Source organism: Hevea brasiliensis, chromosome 3, assembly GCF_030052815.1.
Source record: "Hevea brasiliensis isolate MT/VB/25A 57/8 chromosome 3, ASM3005281v1, whole genome shotgun sequence".
Classification (NCBI taxonomy): Eukaryota; Viridiplantae; Streptophyta; class Magnoliopsida; order Malpighiales; family Euphorbiaceae; genus Hevea; species Hevea brasiliensis.
The window spans coordinates 99,162,635-99,189,443 of NC_079495.1; the positions used below are offsets into that span (position 1 = coordinate 99,162,635).

At 32.7% G+C, this 26,809-nt stretch overlaps 2 protein-coding genes across 8 annotated transcripts; one reads left to right on the forward strand and one right to left on the reverse strand.

Annotated features, from left to right (window-relative positions):
• The first annotated feature begins 2,604 nt into the window (after positions 1-2,604).
• Positions 2,605-5,216, forward strand: LOC110634817 (uncharacterized). 2 transcript variants are annotated; one of them, XM_021783959.2, is made up of 5 exons: positions 2,605-2,906; positions 3,058-3,097; positions 3,196-3,356; positions 3,442-4,257; positions 4,839-5,216. In XM_021783959.2, the coding sequence occupies exons 1-5, from the start codon at positions 2,712-2,714 to the stop codon at positions 5,049-5,051; spliced, it is 1,425 nt and encodes a 474-aa protein (XP_021639651.2). In that variant the 5' UTR covers positions 2,605-2,711; the 3' UTR covers positions 5,052-5,216. The 2 variants fall into 2 exon arrangements, with proteins under 2 accessions (XP_021639651.2, XP_021639653.2); XM_021783961.2 differs by having other exon boundaries at positions 4,873-5,216.
• A 246-nt stretch (positions 5,217-5,462) lies between these two features.
• On the reverse strand, positions 5,463-22,663 carry LOC110634815 (RNA polymerase II C-terminal domain phosphatase-like 2). Of its 6 annotated transcripts, XM_058144144.1 has the most exons (18): positions 22,171-22,663; positions 21,480-21,950; positions 20,744-20,954; positions 19,852-20,009; positions 19,690-19,760; positions 19,469-19,574; positions 19,297-19,386; positions 18,929-19,070; positions 18,701-18,808; positions 18,369-18,646; positions 18,198-18,255; positions 13,133-13,272; positions 12,999-13,058; positions 12,170-12,266; positions 11,730-11,890; positions 11,036-11,112; positions 6,368-6,507; positions 5,463-5,897 (listed from the first exon to the last, which is right to left on the reverse strand). In XM_058144144.1, exons 1-17 carry the CDS (start codon positions 22,435-22,437, stop codon positions 6,402-6,404), a joined length of 2,601 nt encoding a protein of 866 aa, XP_058000127.1. In that variant the 5' UTR covers positions 22,438-22,663; the 3' UTR covers positions 5,463-5,897; positions 6,368-6,401. The 6 variants fall into 6 exon arrangements, 3 of the variants coding, with proteins under 3 accessions (XP_058000127.1, XP_058000126.1, XP_058000125.1); XR_009147639.1 differs by having other exon boundaries at positions 6,300-6,507; positions 18,369-18,808; XM_058144143.1 differs by having other exon boundaries at positions 12,999-13,052; positions 18,369-18,808.
• Positions 22,664-26,809: the final 4,146 nt, after the last annotated feature.

The window sequence follows — 26,809 nt, forward strand, 5'->3', positions numbered from 1 at the left end:
AAAATAAATAAACTAAATAGTAATTTAACTTTTTAAAATTCATTGTTTAATGAAAAAATTGACAGATAAACTAAATATTATAACTGATTAAAAATAGAAGATTAAATAATATATTATTTTAAATAAATAGATTAAATAATTAATTTCATTAAACTACATAAACTAATTAATAAATTTCCCAATTTTATAAAGTAATATATGTTTCAAACCTAAAAATTCTCCTCAACTTTTGTTTAGAAGGAGTTTTTTTTTTTTTTTTTTTAAGTGAAGGGAGATTTTTTAAAATGTGATTTTTGAAAATTTTTAAAAATTTTTCTTTTTAATATCTTCAAATATTTAAAAAAATTATCTTTCTTGTTTGAAATATAAAATTTTATAAGAATTTAATTTAATTATTTTTTTAATTAATCATATTTATAATAAATTTTTTTAATTTTTTTATTAATTTAAAAAAAAATCAAATATGATTTTATGAAAATTCAATTTAAATGGAAAAGGAAGCCTCTACCTCTTAATCAAATAAAAATTGGCCTCTCAATCGACACCTAGAGTCCAAGATAGTAATGCATACGGCCTCCTCTATCTGCGATTCAACAATGGAGAAAGTCCTTTGCTATGGTTTTCTACTGTATAGCTGAGACATTCTTGGGTTTTTTCTCTTCATTGAGGCTTAGGTTTTCCCACCATGCCTATGCAATTTTGTTTGCTTCTATCAGTCAATAAAGAAAATGTCTTCTTCCTCTTAAGTTGTCATATTTCCTGCAAGTTTCTTGCTTGAGAGAGCTAGAGGATCGGGCGAGGGTAAGGTCAAGAGGGACTAAGAAGTGAGAATTGAATGAGAGAGGACGCAGATTGCATAGAGTGAAGGCTGCTCATCACGCAGGACTGTCAACGGTTCTTGGAGTTTGTGTCTTCATGATTAAGCCACAGTCATGCGTAGGAGAGTATAACTTCGTATGTATGAGTCACATGTGATAAGCATCCATATTAGATCATGCGAATTTATCTATTTTTTAATTCAAAAAATTAAATAAGATAGTATATTATTTATAATTATTTGAAGAATTTTTTATGCAAAATTTGTTATATATATATATATATATATATATATATATATAAAAGCTGAAATTTAAAAATTATTACATAAAAATATGCCATATAAACTAATAAGAATGTTCCAAAAATTGACATGTAACATCTCTTTTTATCTTTATTTTTAAATTTTAATTATTAAAATCTGATCTAATTATTAAAATTTAAAATTTTTTAGTACATTTTTAAGAATTATATATATATAATATTTACAAAATTTAAATATATATATTTTTAAAAAAACATTTCTAGTATTTAAAATATAAGAAATTTAATAATGATATTTAAAAATAGAAAAGTGACATATTTTTTCTTATTTTATTTATCCTTTATTGGTTTGTCTTAAAGAATAATAATAAAAAATCTGTTAATCTACTTATTTATTTATTAAATTTGAAATAAAAATATAAATATTTAAGATTTTATAATATAATTATAAAAATATAAAATAATGCTCTGTTAAAATATAATTAAAAAACTGAAATAGTAAGTGAAATTTGAATTTCAAAATTTTTAAATTTAGAGATAATCATAATATTATCAAATTAAACTTTATTATTAAAAAATTAAAAAATTTCTTTTAATATAATTAACTTAAATTTCAAATTTTAATTTTTTTTCATTATAAATATAGGAGATAAGAGAGCTATCATTAAATTATGCCCATAATTTTAATAATTTCAATTGAGGGTGTTTAATTGCAGTTTTATTACGGTTGTAGTTAAAAATCAGAATTGAAATCAAAATTTCGATTTTTTAAAATTTAGAAACTAGACTTGTAATCAAATTTTAGTTCTAATTTTTGTTCGGTTTTAAATAATTTATGTACGGTTCTAATTCTAGATTTAATTTTTTTTTGTTTTAATTTCATTTTGAAATAAAAAATACAATCATAAATTTCTAATGTAAAAACAACAATAAAAATAATAATATTAATATAAAAAATGTATTTCTTAATAATAATTTTATATTACCTTTTATGTATTTCTAAATTATATATTCTTTAACTAAAAATTATATATATAATTAAGAATTAAAAAATATGATTACAAAATGATTTAATGTATTTAATATTAAAATTATTTAAAAAATAAAAAAATATAATATTTAATATAAATACTTATTTTTTTATCAATATTAAATTATATATATATATATATTATAATTTTAATTACATATAAATATACATATAATTTTATTTAAATTATAAAATATATCAAAAAAATTATAAAATATTATATAAAATTGATTCTTCTTGTAATTTGAATTAAATTAAAATAATAAATAAAAATTTAATTTAATATAATTTAACTTTGATAAAATAATTTGAGTCCCCAATACCAAACAGGCAATTGGCAATGCAAAGCCGAGAGCTTTGATTTGTGGATATGATCCGGTAGGAGATGCATGCATTAAGATTCCCAGTTCTCACGTCACGTCAAGTACTGCAAATGACACGTGTCATCATTCCACGTTGATTTGGATCCATTCAAGTGAGGAGCTTCTAATAAACACCACAATCCAAATTAAAAAAGAACCATAGAAACAAACAAAATCATCCATTTCTAGAGCTCTCTTCTTTCTATCTGCAACTCAGCTCGCTCTCCACTGGTTGACTCATGAAAGCTCTGGCCAACTCCTCTTCTTTGTCAAAGATCGCATCCGAAAGATTTGGAGATTGCCGAGATTTTTGTCTCACTAGACATCAAATTGGTTTTTTCTCTTCCAAAAAACTTCTTAATCTCGGGGCTTTTATATGCATTAAACACAAGGCTCTTCACCCCATTTCTGCTTCTATCCCTCCTCTTTCCAAGGCATGTACTCTTTGCTTTCCTTCCTCATCTCATGCTTATGTCGATTTTGATCTGGTGGTAGCTTTTTCAACAACTTCTTAAAGTTTATCTATGTGTAACTAATGTGGTTTCTATTAGTGACAACTGAATTGGTTTTGATTCCTTCTGCTAGTTGGGCTTGGAGGATGCAGAGACCAAAACCCAAGAAACATGTAATTCTCCATTCCTCGTCTTTTGCATTTATCTTCAGTTCTTGACGATTTTTGGATAATTCTTAAATCTCAATATGGAGCTTCTGATTGACGTGCAGACCAATCAAAGACCGTTCATGTTAAATTCCACCTAAAGAAAAAGTGTTCCTTTGGTGAGCAATTTGCTCTAGTAGGGGACGATCCCTTGTTTGGCGTGTGGGACCCTGCAAGTGCAATACCATTGAACTGGTCAGACGGTCATGTTTGGACTCTTGAGCTGGTAAGCTGAACTGATACCATGCAAAATTTTTTGAGTTTAGGTGGATTTGATGAGGTGCTGATGCCTTTCCATTTTCGATTTTTAGGATATGCCCATTGGAAAATCAATCCAGTTCAAGTTCATACTAAAAAAAATTACTGGGAAGATTTTGTGGCAACCAGGACCCGATCGAGTTCTCAAAACCTGGGAAACTGAGAATACAATTGTTGTTTCAGAAGATTGGGAAGATGCTACCTTTCAGAAATTAATAGAGGAAGAAACGATTTATGATAAAAAAGGGGAGCCTACTGTTGATTCAGAAATGCTGATCGTTGCTGACAACTTGACTGCTAACTCAGAAATGCTAGTTTTTGCTGAAGCCTTGACCCACCAAAATGAGGAATTAGCCTCTGATGTCAATTCTTACCCACCAAAGGAACCATTACCACCGACTCCTGAGAAACCAATCATTGTTAATAGCATTCCTCCTCCAGAAGAGGAGCCCATGTTTATTGTTGCAGATAATATCAGCTACACAAAGGAGGATCCTGTTGTGCGAGCAAGTCACCAAGTGCTAGGTGTCCTTGGACGCAATGATGAGAAGGATGAGAATGAGGCTATTTCAAACGAGAAAGCAATGATAGCAGAGGAGATTGTCGGAAATAATGGAAGAGCTTCAACGGAAATTAATTCAGCAAGTATGACTGTGGAAGGAAATCTGGTTACTCATGAAGGAGATCCTGTTCTGGTACCTGGAATACCTCCATTATCAGTGTTTTCAAGCGAACCAGTAATTCGTGATGAAGGTGAGACAAACAGTGCCTTTGATGCCTCAGTTGGAGTTAATGAAGGTGAAACAAACAGTGCCTTTGATGCCTCGGTTGGAGTTAACGATGAAGTTAAGAATCACAATTTGCCAGAGGTAACTGCTTGATGAGTAGTGATGCTCTGTTTCTTGTTTATTTTCATTTTCTCTTTAATTTCTTTCACTACTTTTACTTGGTGTTTGTCTGCACTATCCCAAAAATTTCTCCAGTTCTGGGAGATTCAGGCCACAGAATCCAGCTTAGCCTGTATCCTTTTGAAATTAATGCTTTATAGAACATGAGATTTTCTGAAATGAAATAAATAAAAAATATCACTCTTAGTGACTTTAGAAGATCATAATAGGCTTGTATTTCCTCATTCTTAAGGTCAGCAATCAAAGAACTTATGCACTTGCAATTATATGTCATTGCCTCAACTTCCACTGGGAGATGGGATTGATATCCTTTGCACCATGTCCCATTATACTATTACAGACTACTACTAGAACCTATTGGATTTGACATTTTTGCCACTAAATGAATCGTCTGTTAGAAAAACACATAATGTGAGAGACGAAAGTTTCACATTTAGCAATTCTGTTCTGCATTTGCTGCTGATAACAGTTCATAGCATCCTCTATTTTCAATCACTTTTGTTAGCCTTCTTATCTATTAACCGAGGCCTAATAATATTCAGAAGCATGAAATTGATGATGATCTTCATCAAACAGAAAAAGTAGAGGTGTTCAGTGATCAGGGGCAGCTTCACAATGAACTTGAGCAAAATCCACTAGCTGATGATGGAAAACAGCAAGAATCAGAACCAACCGAAAATGGTGTTTTGCAAAGTGACATTCTATGGGGTCGAAAAACAATACAGAAGCTGCTAATTAATTTAGGATTTCTGTAGCATAAGTGTTTATGACTATGCTATTGCTACTTAATCGCCTACCATTTTCAAGTGGCTTGGCGAACAGGAGTGATATTGAGATGATTTGGTAGCTATCACATTGTACAGAAGTTTGCAACTCATTTGTGATATTGCTATAGTTATTCATGTGTGGATTGTTTTGTATCGCCTAATGTTGTTTGATGTTTATGTATACGTTGAGAGCATTTTCTTGCACGACATAGAGTGAGATCTAGAACAGTTCTTGGTTTAAAAGCAGCTGCATATTTACCACAAAATGCTTATTTTTCTTTCTAATCGACAGTAGCAAATCTACGGCTACATCTCTCCATGGTGGAGGAAGTAACCTCCCTCATATCTTTAACCACTACTTTTCTTTGGTTTTTGGTAAGTTATGGGAGAGGTCAGAGGTCGGATGGAATCAAGAAAATGTATATAACCAACAGGAAACTATCTCTGATCTCAGTAGGCTATCTTTCTGCACTGAAATTAAAGAATGCAGAAATTTCAGATTGTCTTGTATGTGAGCCCATCCCATATCAGTGTAGTGGGTGATACATTGTATTATCATAAACAAGAATTTTCTAGCATGACAAGATACTTCAGAGAATATATATTGTCACGTTCAAATGTCTGGTAGAGGAGCAATCATACTGGTGATGATTAAAAGTGCGTAGAGGTAGAGCACATGCCACGATGTTAATGGGGAAAAATGTTGCTCGATGGCAAGCCCTTTGTATTGGAAATTTAGGCAGCCAGTCATATTTTCTCTTTTTATTTTTTGGCATGCTTCGTTGCAGGCATACGGCAGCATTCCCCTCAGTTACTTCCTTCGAAATGTTGAAGCTGCATAAAAATAAACAAATAAAGTAAAAATTACATGTAGGGCAAATCAACTTGAATGCCGACTTCCCAAATAATTATAGTTTATTCAAATTATAAAGCAATTTTTCATAAAATTGGCTACGTCGAGTTACAATTTTCAAATGCAATGCTTTCATCGACATAAATCAGAATTGCAAACTCCAGAAAATAATTGATTGAATAAACCACTGCCTGAATTAAACCATTTATAATTATATATACTTTTTAAGTACCGTCCTTCGCCCTCATCATCATCCACCACATCAACCCAAAAGATGGGGCGAAATAATAATAATAATACATATGGAAAAAGAAAAAAAAGAAGATGCAAATCCTTTGGGAAAAACAAAATTAAAAAGGAAGGGAAGATATATTTGACTTGACCTAAGCTAACTGCAATTACGTAGAATCTGCATAAATAAAATATTGCAGAATTGTAGAACTCAAAAAACCTTCAGTCAGTCACCACTTCTTTTTTCATTGCTTTCATGAAACATGATTTCCATTCTTCTGCTGCCGTGAAAATGGAAGACTTTGCGAACCACGCGCTAATTCTTCCTTTGTTCTTTTACTCGGAACAGACTGTAGCAATCTGAAACGAAAATTAGAAAAAGAAAAAATTTAGAGCAGCTGCATCAGGAAGGCTTGAACATGACTTATGAATTGATAACTGGCAACTAAACAGGAGGTGAGAAGGTCTCAAAAAGTGCTATCCGGGGAATTTGAAATTACACCGTCGTCATCGCATGAAAATATGCAAACTCTCTATTACATTTACATCCAAAGATAAGCCAAGCAATAAAGCATAATCCACTATGCTTGACAAGCCTACAGAGTAGCAAAAATGAACACTTTCACCACAAGTTCCATGCCATGCAATGAAACCCACCAAGCACATGTCATATAAAGAAAAAAAAAAAATAGTCCAACATAGTTGAGACCACGGAAAGATGGTCGAGACTCAACATCGAGAATATGTAAGTTCCATACAAGACCCTACACAGAAACCTCTTGAACCACCGCCAAAATGTTCAAAATAAAGTGGAAACTGTCAGATTCCCCATTATGGCTCCCCTCATTTCACCAAGCAAAGAAAAATAAAAAATAAAAAAAAATCGTCTAAGAAAAAAGATCCGGAAAATCAAAGGAAAGATATCAAATACACATCCTTCTAAGAAGACAAAAAGGGATAACACTACGATTGTAAATGAGCTGAGCCGCTCATGAGCTTAGCTTTATAAAAACTCGACTCGACAAGTTTAATTTTTAGGCCCAATTAAATATATGAACTCAATTCAAGCTCACCAACACTCGGCTCATTAAGGTTCACGAGCTAACTCATTATATACGATCGCAAGCTGAATTATTAAACAAGCTCGTAATTCATTTATATTAATTATTACATTTCATTATGTTACAAATATATTGATTTTGTTTATGATTATTCTATAAAATAATGTATTAATAACTATTATTCAAAATTATGATGTAATTAAGTTATATAAAATATAGTTATTTGTAATTTAAAATTAACCTTTTTATGAAAATTAATTTATTTTTTATATGAGAAATAAAGTTAACATGTTATACGATATTTTATTTCAATTTTCAATATATATATATATATAAACTTGAATGTAAAACATTTAACCATAAAGTGACACATAACATGTATTTATGCTTATTGTATGATTATAATATAAAATAAAACTAAAAAGGTTATTTCATTCTACTAAAACTAACAAACTTATAATTATTTAGGAACAAATTAATGATTTAATATATTAGATGTATAAAATAATAGGTAATAACTAAATTAGATTCTACATAAAAATTAATTATAACCATTTTATCCATAATAAGTAAATAAATCAAAACTACATAGCCTTGGAGGTAACAGCATTTGAATCTTGAACCCTTTCAATCTCTCTTTCTCACCTTTTAATCTCTCTCTCTCTCTCCTATACTAATTTGTAAATGAATGGAAATGTTAAATATATGAAATCACAACAAAGATTATTATATTAATGAAGTTTTAAATACATAAAATTTTCAAACTAATAAAAGCTTGAATTTAAAAAAGAAAAAGTTTTAACAATAGAAATTGACACATCTATGTTTATCATATGGTTATAATATAAAGTATAACTCACTTCATTAAAACTAATGAACTTATAATTGCATATGAACAAATTAATATATTAAATATAAATACTAATAATATTAATATATTTCTTATTAGTAATTTAGTATATAAATAATGATATAAAGTAATAAATTTGTTCATCATATAGGGACCAACAATTAATCTTTAACTCTAGTACCATGTATGGACATGATAATCTAGGGACCGAACGATGTGCCAAAAAGGAGGATGGCAATACGCTCGCTTGCAACACATAAAATGCGAGACTCTGCAATACCTTAAAGAAAATAGAGTGTGCTTTTACCATCAATAATTTCTTTTGGTAGAAATTATGGCACATGACCCTAAGAACTTCCAAGTTAAATGTGCTCGAGTTAGATTAGTTTAAGATAGGTTACTTGGTATCAGAACAAGTTGTCAGCTTGGAGTCTCAAAGCCATTATTGAGGGGGAGATGTTTGGTCATGAGGGATTGGCAATCAACCATTGATTCCAGTACAATGTATGGGTAATGGTACTTGTGGGACTAACTAATGCTCGCTCATAGCACCTGACAGACCAACTCTACAATGCCTTAAAAGAAATAGATGTGCCTTTACCATCAATAATTACTTTGGTAGAAATAGTGGCACATGATCCCATTAGCTCACAGGTTAAATGTGTTGAGTACTTGAGTTGGAGCAACGTAAGGATAAGAGACTTACTGGGAAGTTGTCAACTAAATTAAATTAAACTAATGATTAAATAAAATATTATATAAAACATTAATTAGAATCATTTTATTTATATAAAACCACGAAATTTTAAGGTTACTATCCTAAACCTAATCAAAACTATATAGTTTTTAAAGTAAAAAAGTAACCCTAAACCTAATGCTTTTAACATATTTTTCACTTTTTTGCAGCCCCCCAGCCGTAGCCCCCATTTCTCCTCCTTGATCTTCCTCAAACTTTCTCATTTTCCTTTGATTCTTCCCTCAACCTGCTTCCTCGATTCACCACCCATTTCGCTGCTCCTGGCTGTCTTACTCGATTTTACTCCTAGCTCCTCATCATCCTCAATTCTCATGGCTGTCTCTCCTCGGCTTCCCCAACCCGTTATCTGCTCATTTATGAGCTCAAGTAAACCATTCATCTCAAATAGACACATCATTTTTAGGTGTTTCAACCCACTTCACATTTCTTTAATTTAGGTACTTTTTTTTTTTGGGTGTTTTCATCTTGTTTCTGGGTGTTATTCTTACATATTAGCTACTGGAATGCTGCTGACTTATGTCGTTTTAATTTTGAAAGTAGCTAATTGTACTGTCCTTTAACACTACCGGGTGTTATTCTTCAATTTCATTCTATTCTTTTTTATTTCTGGAACTGTTTCATTATTTTTGGTACTATTTTTGGTAGTTACTTGAATATCTTAGTGAATGCATTGGGGTTTAAATCTGTTTGGGCTTTACAGAATTGCACCAGACTCGGCAAGAATATTTTATGTGTTGGTGATGGTGATTTGTATTGCTTCTTTTCTCTTGTAACAGTTCACTTCTTTGATATTGATGATTTTTTTTTTTTATATTTTTATTTGTCATCCTTAATCTCATCCCTAATATTTGTACCAATTATTTATTAGCTTTGTTAATAAGGACTGTTAAGTATATTGATTGCTTGCAGCAGATGTGCTCAGTTTTGAAGACTAGGAAGGGAAAGAATGTACTAAATCCTTGTTTACTAGAAAAGGGATCTGTTTTCTATCAGGCTTATTGGATCTATTTGTTATATTCTTAATCCAATGCCCAATTTGTTGTGACCTGCTTTGCATTGCAGGTCTCCTCTCTATTTCTCCATTCGTTTATTCTTCTTCCTTCTCTTATGTTGACTATTGCTCCACAGCTTTTCTCTTCACTCTCTGTTGTATTACTAATAACGAACTATCATAAAATATTGTGATTTGAAAATATGCAATAAAATAGTAAAAAAGCTGAGTTCAAGCTAGTTCATATGAGCTTAACACTTCTATCTTCTCTCTCGGTTGTATTATTAATATCGAACTAGCATTAAATATTGTGATTTGGAAATGAGCACTAAAATAGTAAAAAGCTTGAGCTCAAGCTTGGCTCATTTCTATTATAAACAAGCTACGCTTGAGCTTAGCTCGTTTCTATTATCAACAAGTCAAATTCGAGGTTAACTTTTTTAAATTATAAACGAGCGAAAAACAAGTTGAGCTTGATTATATTTTATTTTAAATTATCCCAGCTCAAGCACTAAAGTTAAAGCTAAAGTCAAGTTCAAGCCAAGCTTGAGCTTCTGAAAAAAGCTATTGAAAGCTCAGCTCAGCTCCTTTACACCCCTAAATTTACACATTTGCATGGCTATCAAAATGAGCTTCTTGGTGTTGACCCACCCAAATAAGCCCTCCCATCCACAAAGCCCACAAAAGATGACTAGATTATCCATTGTAAAGCACACTGAAGACTAAATGCTAAAAATCCTTTAAACAATTCCCAAATAAAAATGAAGCATGACTTACAACGGAAACAGGTAGAACCTCTGATTCAGACCAATAAACAGCAAGCATATACAATATCAAGTTAACTTTACAAGTCCTAAAATCTGTTCAATTGTGGAAAACTGCAGTAGTTTTCTAGAAAAGTTTCCTAATAAAATTGGAAAACAGATTTTCATGTTCACATTTGCCCCTTTTTCAAAATTTAACTAAGATTTGAAAGACAATTTTAAGCTGTTTCCACTATTTTCTTTGTAAAAAAAAAGTCATGTTTTCCAAATAGAAAAAAAAAACGACTTTTCTATAACCAAAATTATACTATAAATTGAATGCATTTTTTATATTTTCTTTTGTTTTCCATAAAAAATGAAAAGTATAGTTTTCTTACAAAATGAAAAACGAAAAATAGAGAACTCTTTTCCACAAGCAAATAGGTTCTTAGCAGCTGAAAAGAAAATGAATCTTCATAATGTTACCGAGGGGAGTTGGCACGCTTCTGTTGTTGCTGATTGACAAAATTAGACGAAGTTATTGCAGGTTCAACTTCAGTATCCTGTAAATCATTTTTCAACCATACAACAGATTAAATCCAGCATTCCAGTCAAAAGTATTAAATCAAGTGAATGGAGCACTTTTGGCATTCTGCAGACCTAAATAAAAGCATTTAACAAGTTTTTCAAGTACACACATTTAATATAGTACTTCAAGGTTAAGCCTGTCCAATTGAGAAAAAGATTTTCACTTGCTTGAAGAGAGCAAGAGGCTTTAAAACCAACTTAATTTGTCATGTACTATATAGTAGCATGGTAAATCAACTCCTAAAAAATAAATAAATAAAAGGATTTTTCTGATTCAACATGGGAGTACTTGGATAATGGGTAGAAACTAGGGTCTGACCACCAAGTCCTTACCTTTAAACAGGAATAAATGGAGCCTGCATAAGGCATCAATAGCAGACATGAAGCCAGCTCACTCCCTTAACTGTTTTTGCTCCCGCATCTTGGTGCATTGCAAAATGCCAAAATCCATTAAAGGAGTGGTTTCTGTCCAGATAACCACTACCTCTCATCTGGAAATTTCTTGCCCACATACCCTTTATCCAAGCATCACCTATGTTTTTGAAAAAATAAATCAAATCAACTATTGAGAGCATCATTGAAAAATTCCCACCTCAGGAGTACATTCTTTAGGCAATCCATCTTCTGGCACGACGTCACTTGTTCCAGGATTGACAATGTCCCATAGAAATCCATTCTCATTCCCAAGGGAAAGCTTATCGAAATCATGGTCTACAGCTCCAGAATGAGGTGCGACATATGCAACATATTTTTCTGGGAACAACAAATACATCCAGCATCTTATTGTAATCATTATTTGTGAACCACAATCAACCAGATGAAAAGCAACAAAGAACAAAGTCTTACAACTAATGTATGTTAAACACATAAAATATATTCACAAAAAACCACCAATATATACATAGGCTACTGATAAACCATATAAACAGCCTAACATTTTGTTGAGATATCACTGGTTAGAAGTAACATCTACAAAATAATTTCTCAACAAAGAAAACCATGTTAAAAAAATGAACTGAAGAATTAAGTTACCTGCCAAGCTGTGAAGGGCATTCTCAGCAGCTTGCTGATGTGCATCCTTCCTGGTCTTACCCATTCCAACACCTATCTTTTCACCAGTGAACAAAACCTGAACCATTTAAGTCAGCAAAATGAGTTTATGGGAGTCCATAAAAGCAAAAGATGATCCAAGCAACAAAGATGGAACAAAGTTTCAAAGCTTTTACAAAAGGGGGAAACCACGTAGTTTACTGAAAAAATTATCATTAAGTAATTATTAAATACAAATATATATAATCTTATCACCCCCAGCACAGCAACATCAAGAAACAGAGTCCAATTGTCTAACCAAATCACACTTTGATTCCCTAATAAATGACAAAATCACAATGAAACAAATGAAAAACAAAAAACCAGTAAAAGAACATAATTACCGATTTGAAGTATTTATCTTGGTCCAGATAATGAATTGAAAAATTTGGTCAAGCCAATCAACCTTGATGTCAAGGTAATGGACATAATTTATCAAACTAGAAGACATTGACAGATTTAAACACTTTACCAGCATGCATTAACTGTACAAAAAATAATACACAATAAGCAATATATTCAGACATATAAACCATTATTTAAACAACATAGAATGTGTATTTCACAAGTTTCAGTACCAATATCCATTAATTTCGCAAGAGAATAATACATTTCAAGCAACAGATGAAGACTATTACAGTGATTAGAATTAAACTATGCCAACGACAGTCATGTATACAACAATACAAATTTATGAGAACCAAAGCCCGAAGAATATCAAAAAATTGGAGGTGAAAATAAAGCAGCAGGAAAACACTTTTCTTTAACTGACCTCAACAGAAAATTGCAAATCCTTACTGGTGCTTACAACAGACCTGAACTCAACCTGCACCTAGGAGACAATTTGGTAAGTCTCGGAAAAAAATAAACAGAGAAATCATCAACAAGGCCTGAATCCATCTGTACCTTTGAGTTGCATCTTCGTCCAATTTCTTGCAGCACTCCAATAGACAAGTGGGATGGTAGAAGATTCAATTTCACAGCTTCAGGTTGAAAATCTCTGCTATTACTATTAGATGATACAGGATTCTGAGAAATGCCAACCTCTGCAAGAAATTTCAATCAGCAATTAGTATGAAAATTAGCATCTGCTGCAAAATAGAGTGCAGTAGTGACAAATACTAACATAAGGTACAATATTTTCACCAACTGCCATTTATTAAGGTGCCTGTCTGAAGGGTATCTTAGTCATGGATAACACTGCTGTCAAATAGAAAATGTCTAAAATTGGCCCTCAAATTTGAAGGATTTATTATTATTATTATTATTATTATTATTATTATTATTATTATTATTATTATTTATGATGTTTGAACTTTGAAATTTGACTTCTGCAATCTAGTCTTCCAACTTTTCATTTTTAATCAATTAAATCTTCCAATTTTTATCACCACTAGATTACAATGACAAGCCCATTTCAAATTTTACCATGTGACTAAATTAACCAAGGACTAGGAAACAAAAACAACCTACAAGGACTTCATTGAACACTTTCTAAATCTGAGGCCTTGATGCAGAAGGAAAACTAAATTTAGAAATTATTTTTATTTAATTTTTCATTGTAAAATTAAGATATTTAATTAAGTATTTTAGTACAATTAGGAAGCATAGGTTCCTATTATTTAGGAAATTTTGTTAGGAAGTATTATTTTAATTATTTAGGAATTCTATTGTTTCGAATTTCCTAGTTAGTGTTGGTTTAATATTCCTGGTTAGATTGGTTTAGTATTTGCATATTTTGAGTTTGAGATTCCTAATATCAATAGTAGTAGGATTAGTTATTAGTCCATAAATACCTGTGTAACTTATGTACTTTCCTAAAGAGCTTATTATTCTTGACAATCAAAAATTAATCAAATTTGAGAATTTTGTTTTGTTCCCTTTTGAGTGTTCTTTGTGGTTCTACATCAGGCCTACACAAGGAAAATGTTACAAGTTCGAAGCCAAGTAAGATATTTCTCTTTTTAACTAGTAAATGTTGAACCTGTACATGTTTGCAGAACAAAATCAAACAAGCTCAATTCTTATATTAAAGTTATCAAATATCAAATGAATGCACATGTTTTCTAACACAGGAAAGTATGTACTAAAGGTTAATGATCTAAAAAAATAATGTGATTTGATGAATGTTGAAAAATACAAAAAACCAAATGTTGAAACCTAAAGCAGTCGTTTGCCACCAAATGTTGAAAAAAAACAAGTAGTAAGGATTAATTTACATACACATATTTTACTATTGAGCTAGGCATAGGCGGTGACCAAATAATATGATTGCTCAATGTCAATACATTTGCAAGATCAGGCATTCATCAATATCTTATTTGTGGTCTAAATTTATCACTCGCATTACACCCTTGATACAATCCTGGGTTATGGATTGCATAAAGGGACCATTGCTGATCCGGAAATGGCTTAATCTACTCCCATAATCCGGAGATTGATAGGAGTAAATTATTGGTAAATTCCTATAATTACAAAACTCATTATTCTGCATAATATCCTCCCCAATGACGCTTGTTACGAGCCGACCTGTTTTCCCTATTATTCAATTGAACAACCAACCTCCTTTCACTTGGTAAAGCTCTCTTCAATCCAGTCAACTGATCTCCCTTACTAGGTTGATATCATCATTCCTTTTCTTGAAAACAAGCTTGTCCTCAAGCGATAAGTCATAAAGGTATGTGATTTTTTTTGAAAGCTTCATCAAGTGACATCCCCAATTGGCTCTTCTAACTCGTTGTACGAATCGGAATTTCTCCACTATTTCAATTGCAAACAACTGTTCACATTTGTGCCCCCTTTATATCATGGTTTCAAATAATGGCTGTCACGTTACATGTTTTTTAAGGCCCCGTTACCCTATCATATATAGGCAAATTCTGAGTTGTAGGTCTAATGGCCATTACCACCGTTAAGTAACGGTAACGGCTATTATTTACCGTTAAGTAACTGTAATGGCCGTTATCTTAATTATGCATCTACCACATATCACATGCAATCAGTGTTTTTTTTTTTTTTCCTTTCTTTTCACTGTCTAGCTGCATTACCTTCCGTATCTGCTGTTTCTTTCATATTCTCTCAAAATTTCACCCAAAAATTTCTCTTTCCTTCTACAAATCTCTCCCTTGTTATTTTCTAAGCTAAGATCATCATTAAATACCTCTATTCTCCAACTTCTTTTTTTCTTTTTTGTTGAAGAAAGCTATTGCTGATGTTAGATTTGTTGTTAAATTTATAGTTTCAAGGATAAGTTAAGGTTAGTTTTCTACTATATCCACTTTTAACTATAAATTGTTTAATGCAAATGATGTCTAAAAATAATATATTTAATGTCTTTGCTTGATGTATTTGTGCTTATTATATAGTTGTCTATCTTAGTTTTACATATATCTATCAATATATAATCATTTTATGAACTTTACAAATTTTTCAAAAAAATTTGCTAAGCATTAAGCCGTTACTGTTACGTTATGACCATCACAAACCTATCTCTGTTACCTGCAATTGTGAATGTGACCACAACCGTAGTTTAAAACCATGCCTTATATAGAAATCGTCACAATGATAACAAAGACCTTAATTGTGTCTTTACTCTGTTTCATTCAGTGTGAACTTCAGGCCTCTTGTAAGTGGATCCTAGGAGAATTGGTTGAGTTTCCAAGCTAAGTCAAACAACTTAACCGATCTATGATTCTTATAATCTTGCCAAACCCCATCTCTCTTTTGTTCTCAGAGTAGGGCTAAACTCATAACATCTTCAATGTCCACTGATCGCTAAATCTTAAGCTCCAATATATTATATTTTTTAGCTTTAGCTATAAGGTTCATTGGGATATTATCTTTATGATGTATGACTACGGTCTCCTATGACTACCACTTCAACGAGTCAATCAAAGGCTTTAACAAAAGCAAGACATCCTTTTAATTTAAATAGAAAATGCCAAATATGTGACTAAGTATCTTTTTCAAAGGAAAAAAAGGGTTCGAGATACTTGCTTTAGCAGTGATCGAAGCCCATCATTGCAGATCTATCACTAGCATACCGAAATGTTGTAGTTTCTAATTGGTGTTAGCAACCTAGCACTAGCGACCAGTTGCTCAAATCGTTCCTTATACTTGTTGATGGATTTGACCTATCGACATTTGATGAATTCCTCTAGTTGATATTCCCTGGCCATTGGACCAAACCTCCGATTACAGTGGTCCTTGAACTTAGTCCAGTTAAGTACTAGGTATCCTAAAGGAAACAAATCTGAGCCTTCCCCTGAAGGTGAAAGGAAGCTATCTCCAATTGTTTGGTATCTATGACATTCTAGTAGTGAAAGAAATGCTCACATCAATTGAACCATCCCAATGGATGTTCCATTCCATTGAAGTTAGGAAAATCTAACTTCGCGTATCAAAGAACGTAATTCTCGCTCTTATTATTGTTTTCTAGTTCATTTTTTAAAGCCTTCCATCTTGCCTCACCCTACACTTTAAATGTGGTTGGATTCAACATTGCGGTCCTCCAAACACGTTGAAATGAATTCATGCAACAGGGTCTCCATTCTTGTGGCCTTTGCTGCCCAAAACGCACATTCTTGCACCCTTTCCCTACAATACTATTGCTTGTCTTCTTAGTTCTATTTCATAAAGACCTCAATTTGATATGTGACAGAATTGTTGTGATTGGAGTCGTCCATGACATTTGGCTCTGATACCAAGTTGATACAATCTCTTATTACAGATTGCATTACCGAATAGTCGTAAGCAAAAGGGAAGTTGGACTTGTTCTTTCACCGACCCATTGTACCTTACTGTAAGCATTATGAGGGAGCTCTAACCCCACAAGCTCAATGAAGGAGCTAGCAACTTTAGAAAAAACTCAACTCAATTAAGCCTTTATCCCAAGAATTTGGGGTCGGCTATATGGATTCTCTTCTAAACGATTTTGAGTTAATTCCTCGGAAATGTGTAATGCTTCTAGGTCATGTTGTACTACTCTTCTCTAAGTCAGTTTAGGTCTACCCCTTCTTTTCTTTCTATCCTCTAACCTAATGTGCTCTACTTGTCTAACTGGAGCCTCCGTATGTCTACGCTTCACATGGTCAAACCAACTCAATCTCCCATCTCTTAACTTATCCTCAATTGGCACCACTCCTACCTTTTCTCTAATACTCTCATTACGGACATTATCTAATCTAGTATGACAACTTTAGAAAATACAAAAAGGCAAAAAGAATGAAAAGAATTATGACCTAAATTTTTCACACTTTATTTAGATTATTGGTATAAGAGCACAATTATAAACTATCATTCATTCATAAATTGCTTAATCTACTCCTATAATCCTAAAAATGATAAGAATAAATTACTGGTAAATTCCTATTATTACAAAACTTATTATCGTAAGTAATATAATGTCATCCCAGATCACGTTTGTTTTCTGTTTTGACGAGTCGACTTGTTTTCCCTACCTTATTCAGTTGGACATTTGACCACCTTTCACTTGGTCCTCCAACCTTCATCAACTCAGTCATCCGACCTCCTTTCACATGGTAGACCTCTCTTCAACCCGATCGACCGATCTACCTTGCTAAGTTTGTATTAACACTATATATCAATGCATTGACATTCCATTCCAACAACATTCTTCGTATCAAATAAATTATTTCATATGCTATTTAAATTGGATTGTGGTCAATCAGATGAGCTGAATCATTAAAAGACTTCACAAAATTGTCTCTAAGTCAATCAAACAAAATGAATCATTAAAAGACTTCATGTATAGCTAATCAAGGTATTATATTATGTCATTTGAATTGTCTCTTAATCAATTGGACAAAATGAATCATTAAAAGACTTCATGCATAGATTAGCAAGGTGTTATACACATATCCTTCCAACTTTGCAAGCCTAATTGATAGAAAAAGCAAATATTCAATTGTTTGAAATTCAAAATACTATAGTAGCTGAATGATTCACATGCCTGATGGATGACTTCCAGGAGGAAGACTTTGTTTTTGCATGTCATGTCCAGCAAATGCCTGCAAATAAACAAAATCTCATTCATTTGTAATCTTCACAACAACCGCTAAATATTTAGCTTTAAAACTAGAAGGCACTTTCCCATACAAATTCAAATGTAGTTTAGACAAACCTCTTCACCCCTCACTTGTGATGCATGTGAGACTAAACTTGTGGAAGTAGACACTGTTGGACTATGAGAAAATGGATTCTGAATTAATCGCAGTTTATCAAGTTTTACCAAATCACTTTCCTTGGCAAATCCTAAAGGTCGATTATTTAGATGTGCTGTGGTGCTATCTTCCTCCATCAGCCAGCCTCCCTGTGGCTGTATAGAGGATGATGGCATTGGCGCAGGTACCAAGGATGATGGTATTGGCACAGGTACCAAGGATGATGGTATTGGCACAGGTACCGAGGATGATGGCATTGGTGCAGGTATCGAGGATGATGGTATTGGCGCAGGTACCGAGGATGATGGTATTGGCACAGGTACCCTAGACAGAAGTGGTGGCTGACCTGAATTTTGATTTCTTAAATCTCGTCTCACAGGTGCTCCAAGCAAACTAGGTTCTGAAATATAACCATACTAATTAAGAGAACTTAAAAAAAAAATTCCAATATCAGATATCATGCATTCCATATCAAGCACAAATAACATAAATAAAAACAGAAACAAAATGGATTTCATACTCTGTGAAGGAATGAGTGTTGTCGAAGACATTGGTCCAGCGACATTAGGAATTATTGCAATAGGTGACTGGGAGATTTCAGATCTCAACTCAAGACTATTTGTCATACAATGGCCAGTTGGGTTAATAACATTCTTCTCATCCTGATAAATATAAGAATTAAGGACAGCAGAACAAATATAGCAAGTGTCCAGTCCATGCAAAAAAATAACAGGAGCAGAAAATATATTATTTATAAGCACGGATGTTATATTATTCTCTGCCAATTTGTTAGAAACCAAAATGGAATGCAGTTGAAGCCCTTTTATTACTCAAACAAGCCAAATAAGCATTTGTCCTCATTAATTAGAATCAAGGAAGAGAACTAACCAATGGGTTCAATCTCTGTTCAACTTCAACACCACTCATGCCTTCATTAATGGGAGCATTATTAAAACCGTTGGGTACAAAACCGGCATCCTACAGTTCAGAAACACTTAGAATAAGAATAAGAATAAGATTAAACTCATCAATGAAGACAAAAATGTTTCAGTTCAAATACCTCTGACATCATGTAGTTGCTCACATCAGGAGCATGAGGTAAATTACTAGCATCATCTTCATAAAAGACTTCAGAGATTCTTCGTATTAAATTCTCATCAAATTCTCTACATGATATGCCATGTCAAAAATTAAAATAATAATAATATTAACAATAATAAATTACATCAAGCATACATTGTCAGATAAAATCTTTGATTATAAAGAGTTAATGACTCTTACTTGAAAAAACAACCCCTGACGTTGCAAGCAACATTTCTCGCCACACAGAGGATAGGAACGGCATTTGCTGTCTAAGAGAAAGAGAGAGATTCCACTTAGGAAGAAAATCAAAGAAACGAACATATATCAAGAATTAAGTTCACACATGATGCATTCCAGTACCTCTGCCTGAGGAGCGTAGTAAGGTGTGAATGCAGGAACTACATGAACTCGTGGTTGATCCTTGTCTTCCCAGACCTTTGACCGATCATCAATTACCATTGCCATCTTTGGATGGCACATGCCATCTTGGAAGACATTAGACAAAGATTTCCTGGAGCCTACCATCAATAATAAAAGGATTTTAAATTGATATCACACTTTGTTTGGAACAAAGCATGTGCAAGAACTCAATTATTTAAAAAAAATTAAAAAAAAAAAAAAAAAAAAGATAGAATTCAATTGAACTCTATTGTTTGGATTAAATAAATAACAAAATTAAACTATCTTATTTCCTATATTGACACCTTATCTTGAGCTGCTGGTGAGATAAGATGAGGTATTTTAGTAATTTATTTATGAAAACCCCACCACCTCTTAAGCAAAATGAATTGAATTCTCAAGAAATCTTACCACTTTTCGCCAGATTTCTGTTTCTTCCAAAATGACACCTTTTTTTAACTCGAATTGAATTCTAGCACTAATGGGCTTGCAAAACACGAGAATCAGCCCAAATAAAATCCAACCGAATTCAACTTCAACATTCATTGGGTTTTCATCCATAGTGTAAACAATAAGCACGTTGGCTTAAATGATCCAATAGCACAACAAGGTAAACACTAATCTGCACTGCAGGTTGCTTAAAGGCTTGTACAACTTCTTCAATTTGTTAACAGCTATTGATTGAACCATCCACTTTCATATTAGAAAACAAAAGACTAAAAAACCTAAAACTGATTCAGTATAATTTGTATGAAAATGTTAATTTCATTATGATAACAGATCACTCATGCATAAGATACCATAAAAAATGAACATCAAAATAATCTCAGAATTGTAAATGAGCTTTACTTGCCTGATCTAACACAAACAACACGGTCCGGCAGTTGTTTAGCAGATATCAGGTGTGACTCTGGGTCAAGAAGCCTCCACATTTCTAAGGCATAATCTCTTTCAGCCATTGTACAAACATAAACTTCAAATCGTTTGCGTCCTTTTGCAGTTAAATAACTTCGTAAATCCTCCCATGCAGGCCTCAACCTCACAAGTACACTAGTATCACGAATCTATACAAAGAAAACAAGCAATAAACATGAGAAAATGCTCTATGCTTTACAAATCAGTTAACCACACATGGTTAACAATAAATTAAGTGAGAAGACTCTTCAACACTTGTTCAGAGATAACCCAAATAGATTTGTCTTTATCGTATTCAATCTCATACATCTCGTACAAGTTTTACAGTACCCATAACAACATCAAAATGATGAAACTGTAAGTAACAAGGAAAAGAATTACACTTGGCTTGACCTTCTTCCGGCTATCATAAAGATTAAACTTAGTGACAAAGAAAAGAATTACACTTGGCTTGACTTTCTTCTGGCTAGAGAAAAAATTGCTACAAGGACATCCGATATGTAAAGGTTTCTAGTTCAAAATAAAGAATACTGATATGAAGCTCATCCTTCTCTTTATAAGAGTCTTAAAATACACTTAATTTTATCGTATTGTGCAGTAGACAACTTCCACAAAAGATCATGAAAGTAAGAACAATTGCAACAAACAAACAAACAGCATCAAGCATATTATACCTCAGGATTGATACGAGTGAGGACAATATTCCTATCTTGCAATCTAATCACAGGCCTAACAAGTCTCTCGTGGGTTTCAGAGAGTAGTGGAACCTCCTCTAGTTGAACCTTAAACATTTTTCCATTATCCATAACATAATCGCTGTCAGTGTATTGCTTCAATAGCATTCGATCCTCCATATACCGCTTCAACTCAGCAGACATTCCAGATAGCCTCAGTGGATCAGTCTCGCGTGCAATCCAAGTCCTAAGAGTCTCAATTCTATCCTCAAATGACTTCATAGTGTTAGCGACTATAAGGGTCTCATCAAGGTCAAACACAATAGCTAGACACCGCAAATTGAGCATGCCCAAGCACGAATCAAAAAGACCTACAGGAACTGGAAAGCACCAAAAGCACGGAAACTTCTTCAGCTTACTCGGCATTGCCACTAAGTGTATCTCCTCATCTCCAATCAAAACCACTGCCGTCTACAATAACAAAAAAACTAAAGTCAGTCACATTCTCAATACTCTTATTTGGCGACCAAAATGCACAGAACTTCACAAACATTGACTCAATTAAGTAGGAAAACTGAATTAGGCCTAATTGAGCGCTGAAAACTGCAATTCATCTAAAATAAACTGAAAAATCAAACAGAACAAAAATTTAAACAACAAAAATAAATGAAAAAATTCGTAGGCTGAAGACCTTGAATTCATGGAAGCAAACAGCGTGAAGGTTGATCAAATGGGACTGCTCGTGTGGAGAAGAAGATTCAAGCTTAAAGCGAACGGAAAACGAAGAAATAGTTTGCAGAATTGAAAGAGGAGGGCAACGCCCACTTTGCGAGATGCGGTGGATTCGTATCTCGTTGTTTGGGAACTGGAAAGTCTTGTCTGTCACCGGAATAGCGTCCAGTTCTCCCAAACAAAGGTCACCGTGATAGACCACGGATTTAAACCCTAAACGACTCATTGGAAACCGCTTCTGATAAGAGAAATGGAAGAGAGAATGCTAGAACATGAACAGAAGAGACAATGCGATGAAATTTTCTAGCGAGTTGAACGAAATAGGCTTCTTTTTTTCTTTTAATTTCTCTCTATTTATCACTTATTCTCTCACTCTAATGCCTGCTTCTTAGGCCTCAGTGTCTCTCTCTTTTTCTCTCTCACCATCCCCTCCCTCTTCTTCCCTTCGTCTACGGTTTGAAACCAAGGGTGGGGTTGTACATTTATAGGCGAAAGGCTGAATTAGTTTATTAGCATTGGTTTTGTCATAATTTACAAAAATACCTCCTTGTACGGAGAGATTGCCTTAGGCTGCGACATCTGTGTACACGTGGCATTCGACGCCTAGCGTGAAACAGAAGGGGTGAACTTTGGGCCGCTCGATCATTCATTTAAGAGAAAATGGCTTCCACGTGTGGCCGAAAATATTTTAAAAGAAAAAATTAATTTTAACTTTTCTTTTTGGTAAAATTATTTTTAGTGCATATATTTTAATAAAATTAATTATTTAATTTTTTTATTTTAAAAAATAATCATTTATTTTAATTGATTAAATTATTTAATTCATTCATCAATTTTTTTATTAATTAATAAATTTTAATATTAATAAAATTACTATATAATCTTTTTATTTTATTAAAATTAATTAATTAATTTTTATATTTGAAAAAATACATTAATTAATCCTTATAATTTGATTTTTATAATTTTTTAGTCTCTTTAATTACCTTTTTATATTCAAATTGTCTTGTCTCTTTCTCTTATATTTCTCTCTTATTCTCTCTTATTTCTCTCTTTATATTTCTTTCCTTTTACACCTATATTTAATATCTTCAAGTAATCAAGGGAATTTTTCCCCGATATAGAAAACATAAAAACAATGATATAAAAATAAAAAGAAAATCCTTGAACAATTTTTAAAAAATTACAAATTCAAATTTAATCTTTACATAGCAAAACTTTCATATTCATTCAGAAAATATATTTTTTAAAATATTTTATTTTTTAAAATATAATGACTAACTGATTAGTTACATTAAAATATATGGATTAAATAGTCGATTAAATAGTAGTTTGATTGACATTAAAATCTATTAAGTAAACGAAAAATTGATTTAGTGAATAAAGAGCTTAGCGAAAATAAAATACAGTGACTAAATAATAAATTTTTTAAAATACATAAATCAAATAATTAATTTCATTAAAATATAAAAATTAAATAGTAATTTCTCTTTCTTATAAGATAATTTATTTTATAGTGCTTATATTTTATAATTATTAATCCCTCCATCCCACAAAAATAGCCTTCTATTTTCACATGAATTAAGAAAATGTAGTTAAAATATTAAATTTTGTTTAGTCTTTTCTTAATATACCTTTTACTTATATTACTTCATAAAAATTAAATAACTTATATTACTAAATTATTATTGGAACTAATAAATTTTATCTTTTCAATTAATATTAAATAGGGATGTATTAGTAAACTAATAAATAAATTATTATTTTAAAAAGGAAAGTGACCTATAATTTGGGACATATGAAAAAGGAAAGTAAGACTATCTTTGTGGGATAGAAGGAGTAATATTTAAGAGGGCATTTGTTCACTTGTTAACTTTGAAAATAAGTCTACTTGTTTCTATATAACTTTTTTTTTATTATAGCAAAAAAATATTTTTTTTTTTAAAAGCTAGGAGGCCAACTTTTCACTTTGGTGCTTATAAGTACTATATTTAAAAGTTAGTTTGACTAATTATTTTATTATATTACTCTTATTTAATTTTTAAAATTTCACTATATATTTTATTTAATATCTTTTTAGTCATTTCAATAATAAATGTGCTTATAAGCTATTTTTTACTAAATACATCAATTACTTATTAATCTTGTATAAACACTTTAACTAAACATGTAACTACTTAAAATTTTTAAATACTTATAAACTCAAACTAAGCATTAAATGCTTATAAGTTAATATTCATAAGTTAAGTCAAACACCATCTAAGTATTTATATTTTAAAAAATAGATTATCTAATTCTTTAGTTTTGCTTTTGTCACATACTTAAATTATTTTTTCTACTCAGACTATTAATATTTAAAAGATTACGGTTTAATTCTTAAATTTTATAATTATTTATAGTTTCTGTAACACCCTTACTTTAGATAGTCTTTACACTCTACTGTTTTGGTGATTAATGTCTGTCCAGACAGCTAGAATATCTGGAACTATATTTAAATTAGAGTAAGGAGTTATAAATAACCCAAATAATGATGAGAAAAATTAAGAAAAAATTTAAGCAATAAAATGCACTAAGGTTAAATGAGCCGTAGCTCTGGCAATGTGTCACGACCCAACCCATGGGCCGGACCGGCACTAGGAGCTGGGCCAGCCTAAACCCCCGAGGCCCGTAGTAAGCCTAACTATTCACTTAACCGAACTCTAAGGCCCATTTGGGCCCAATTTCAAGAAATCAACCGGACAGAGTCCGGCCATAAAGTGGACCTTTCAACGGGGAGTTTTTGACTCACCTGACCTGTAAACAAAATATAACATCAATTGGGGAGCTCAGCTCACCCTCCACATACTCATCATCATAAAAATAAATGGGAGCTCAGCTCCCTCATCCAATCCATCAATCATGCATAGAATATTTTTACAGGTCCACATAATAATTATATTACAGACCCGAATCATTTAAATATTTCTAACACATGCGGAAAATCTAGGAGTAAATAAAATTACACAAATATTGAATAACAACCTGCGAAGAAGAAAAGCAGGTTAACCACAATAAAATCCTCCTGTAGCCTGAAAAAATATTGAACAGGAGTGAGCGTTCGACTCAGAGAGTAAAATATCAATTTTAACCATAATCTCTATAACTATCTAGAACTAGTGCACCCTGTAGAGTGAAATGCAACATCAGCAATAAATTCACATCATAACATCAAAAAGGTAATTTGGAGTACTCACGCACCCAGCAATATCAATCATATATATATGGGAGCTGATCTCCTATACAGCTCTCTTTATTCCAATTGTGCCAGCGAAGAACTCAGCTCGGACTTCCACTTAATAACCAAATCGGGGTCCCAGCGAAGAACTCAAGCCGTGTCTACCCCGAAGGACCGGGTCCCAGCGAAGATCTCAAGCCGTGTCTACCCGTCCTATCCATAGTCCACACCATATCACACGCACGGCAACGCACGCACACTGCTCCAAATTACCACAACAACATACATGGCACTTTCACAGTTATGAATGCAACATAAATCATGCCTAAAGTTTATCTACATAGATATATGCATATAAGTGATGCATGGGCATGCTTGAACATATAATAATAGTGAAATTACAATTAAAATTAATATTTTACTCACAGATTTGACAACGGTTACTGTGGCGGCTGGGCGGAGGAAAAAGGCTGTCCCGGCTCACCTGACAATTACATTACAATTATTTAATACAAATGACTCAATACAATCAAGAAAATACCAAATACGTCCTAAGTCGTGCCGAAAATTCGGCAGAGTCTCCCCTATACCTAGGACTTACCCAACCTGCAAAATGGCTCAAAACACACTTCTATATTCACAATCCATATATCCACAACTCAATCACATCACACAGCCCCTCCTGGGCCCATCAAATCAGTCATCCATCACAATATGTAAAATTTCAATTTAGTCCTTATAATTGATCATTTTTGCAAAAACTACCCAAACAAGCTCTAAAAATTCTAAAACTTTGCCCCGCGGTCCTTAGCAATATTACTAGGCTATTGCAAAAAGAATCATATTTTTCTGAGCTACCACGAATATTTTATGAATTTTTAATCTTATTTAAGCACTAGAAAATTACGAAAAAGCATGGTTCGGGTTTACCTTTGCCGATTCCGACTTCGGGAACGTGCTCGGGATATTTGACAATGGGGGGGTAGCCAAAACCTCGGTCCAATTCGGAGACTTTTCCGGTAACGGGTCTGTCTGGCCCGAAATTTGCAGACCCAGTCAGCTGTCAAATTTTCCGCGAATTGAGGATACCTACACGAAGCCCACAACACGAGGGTTAGTACATAAATTTTTCAGAATTTTCTAAGCTCATTTAATGCTCGGAAAAACAATGCGAAGTTCCGTGGGACCCACCGAAAAACGGTGTCGAAAAAATTCGAAATTTATGTCATCGCGAAGTCTCGACGAGTGGAGTGCTCTGGTACTCTCGGTTTTCTCGTGGGATTCACGGTTTGTGAGAAATCTAGCCCGAAAGTCAAAATGGGCTAAAATTTCCCGGGCAAAAATTGGACAAACCGCTCGATGGATTTCGGCGTTCTTGGTGTCT

What these genes read in the sequence shown, in the direction of transcription:
- LOC110634817 (XM_021783959.2), top strand. Translation starts at nt 2,712, where the DNA reads ATGAAAGCTCTGGCCAACTCCTCTTCTTTGTCAAAGATCGCATCCGAA. An exon ending in CTATCCCTCCTCTTTCCAAG is followed by an intron (nt 2,907 to 3,057) that starts GCATGTACTCTT and finishes TCCTTCTGCTAG; the next exon opens with TTGGGCTTGGAGGATGCAGA. An exon ending in AGAATCACAATTTGCCAGAG is followed by an intron (nt 4,258 to 4,838) that starts GTAACTGCTTGA and finishes AATAATATTCAG; the next exon opens with AAGCATGAAATTGATGATGA.
- LOC110634815 (XM_058144142.1), bottom strand. Translation starts at nt 22,437, where the DNA reads ATGAGTCGTTTAGGGTTTAAATCCGTGGTCTATCACGGTGACCTTTGT. An exon ending in ATTTGCAATTTTCTGTTGAG is followed by an intron (nt 12,267 to 12,998) that starts GTCAGTTAAAGA and finishes TAAATGGTTCAG; the next exon opens with GTTTTGTTCACTGGTGAAAA. An exon ending in TGCCCTTCACAGCTTGGCAG is followed by an intron (nt 11,891 to 12,169) that starts GTAACTTAATTC and finishes TGTTGTTCCCAG; the next exon opens with AAAAATATGTTGCATATGTC.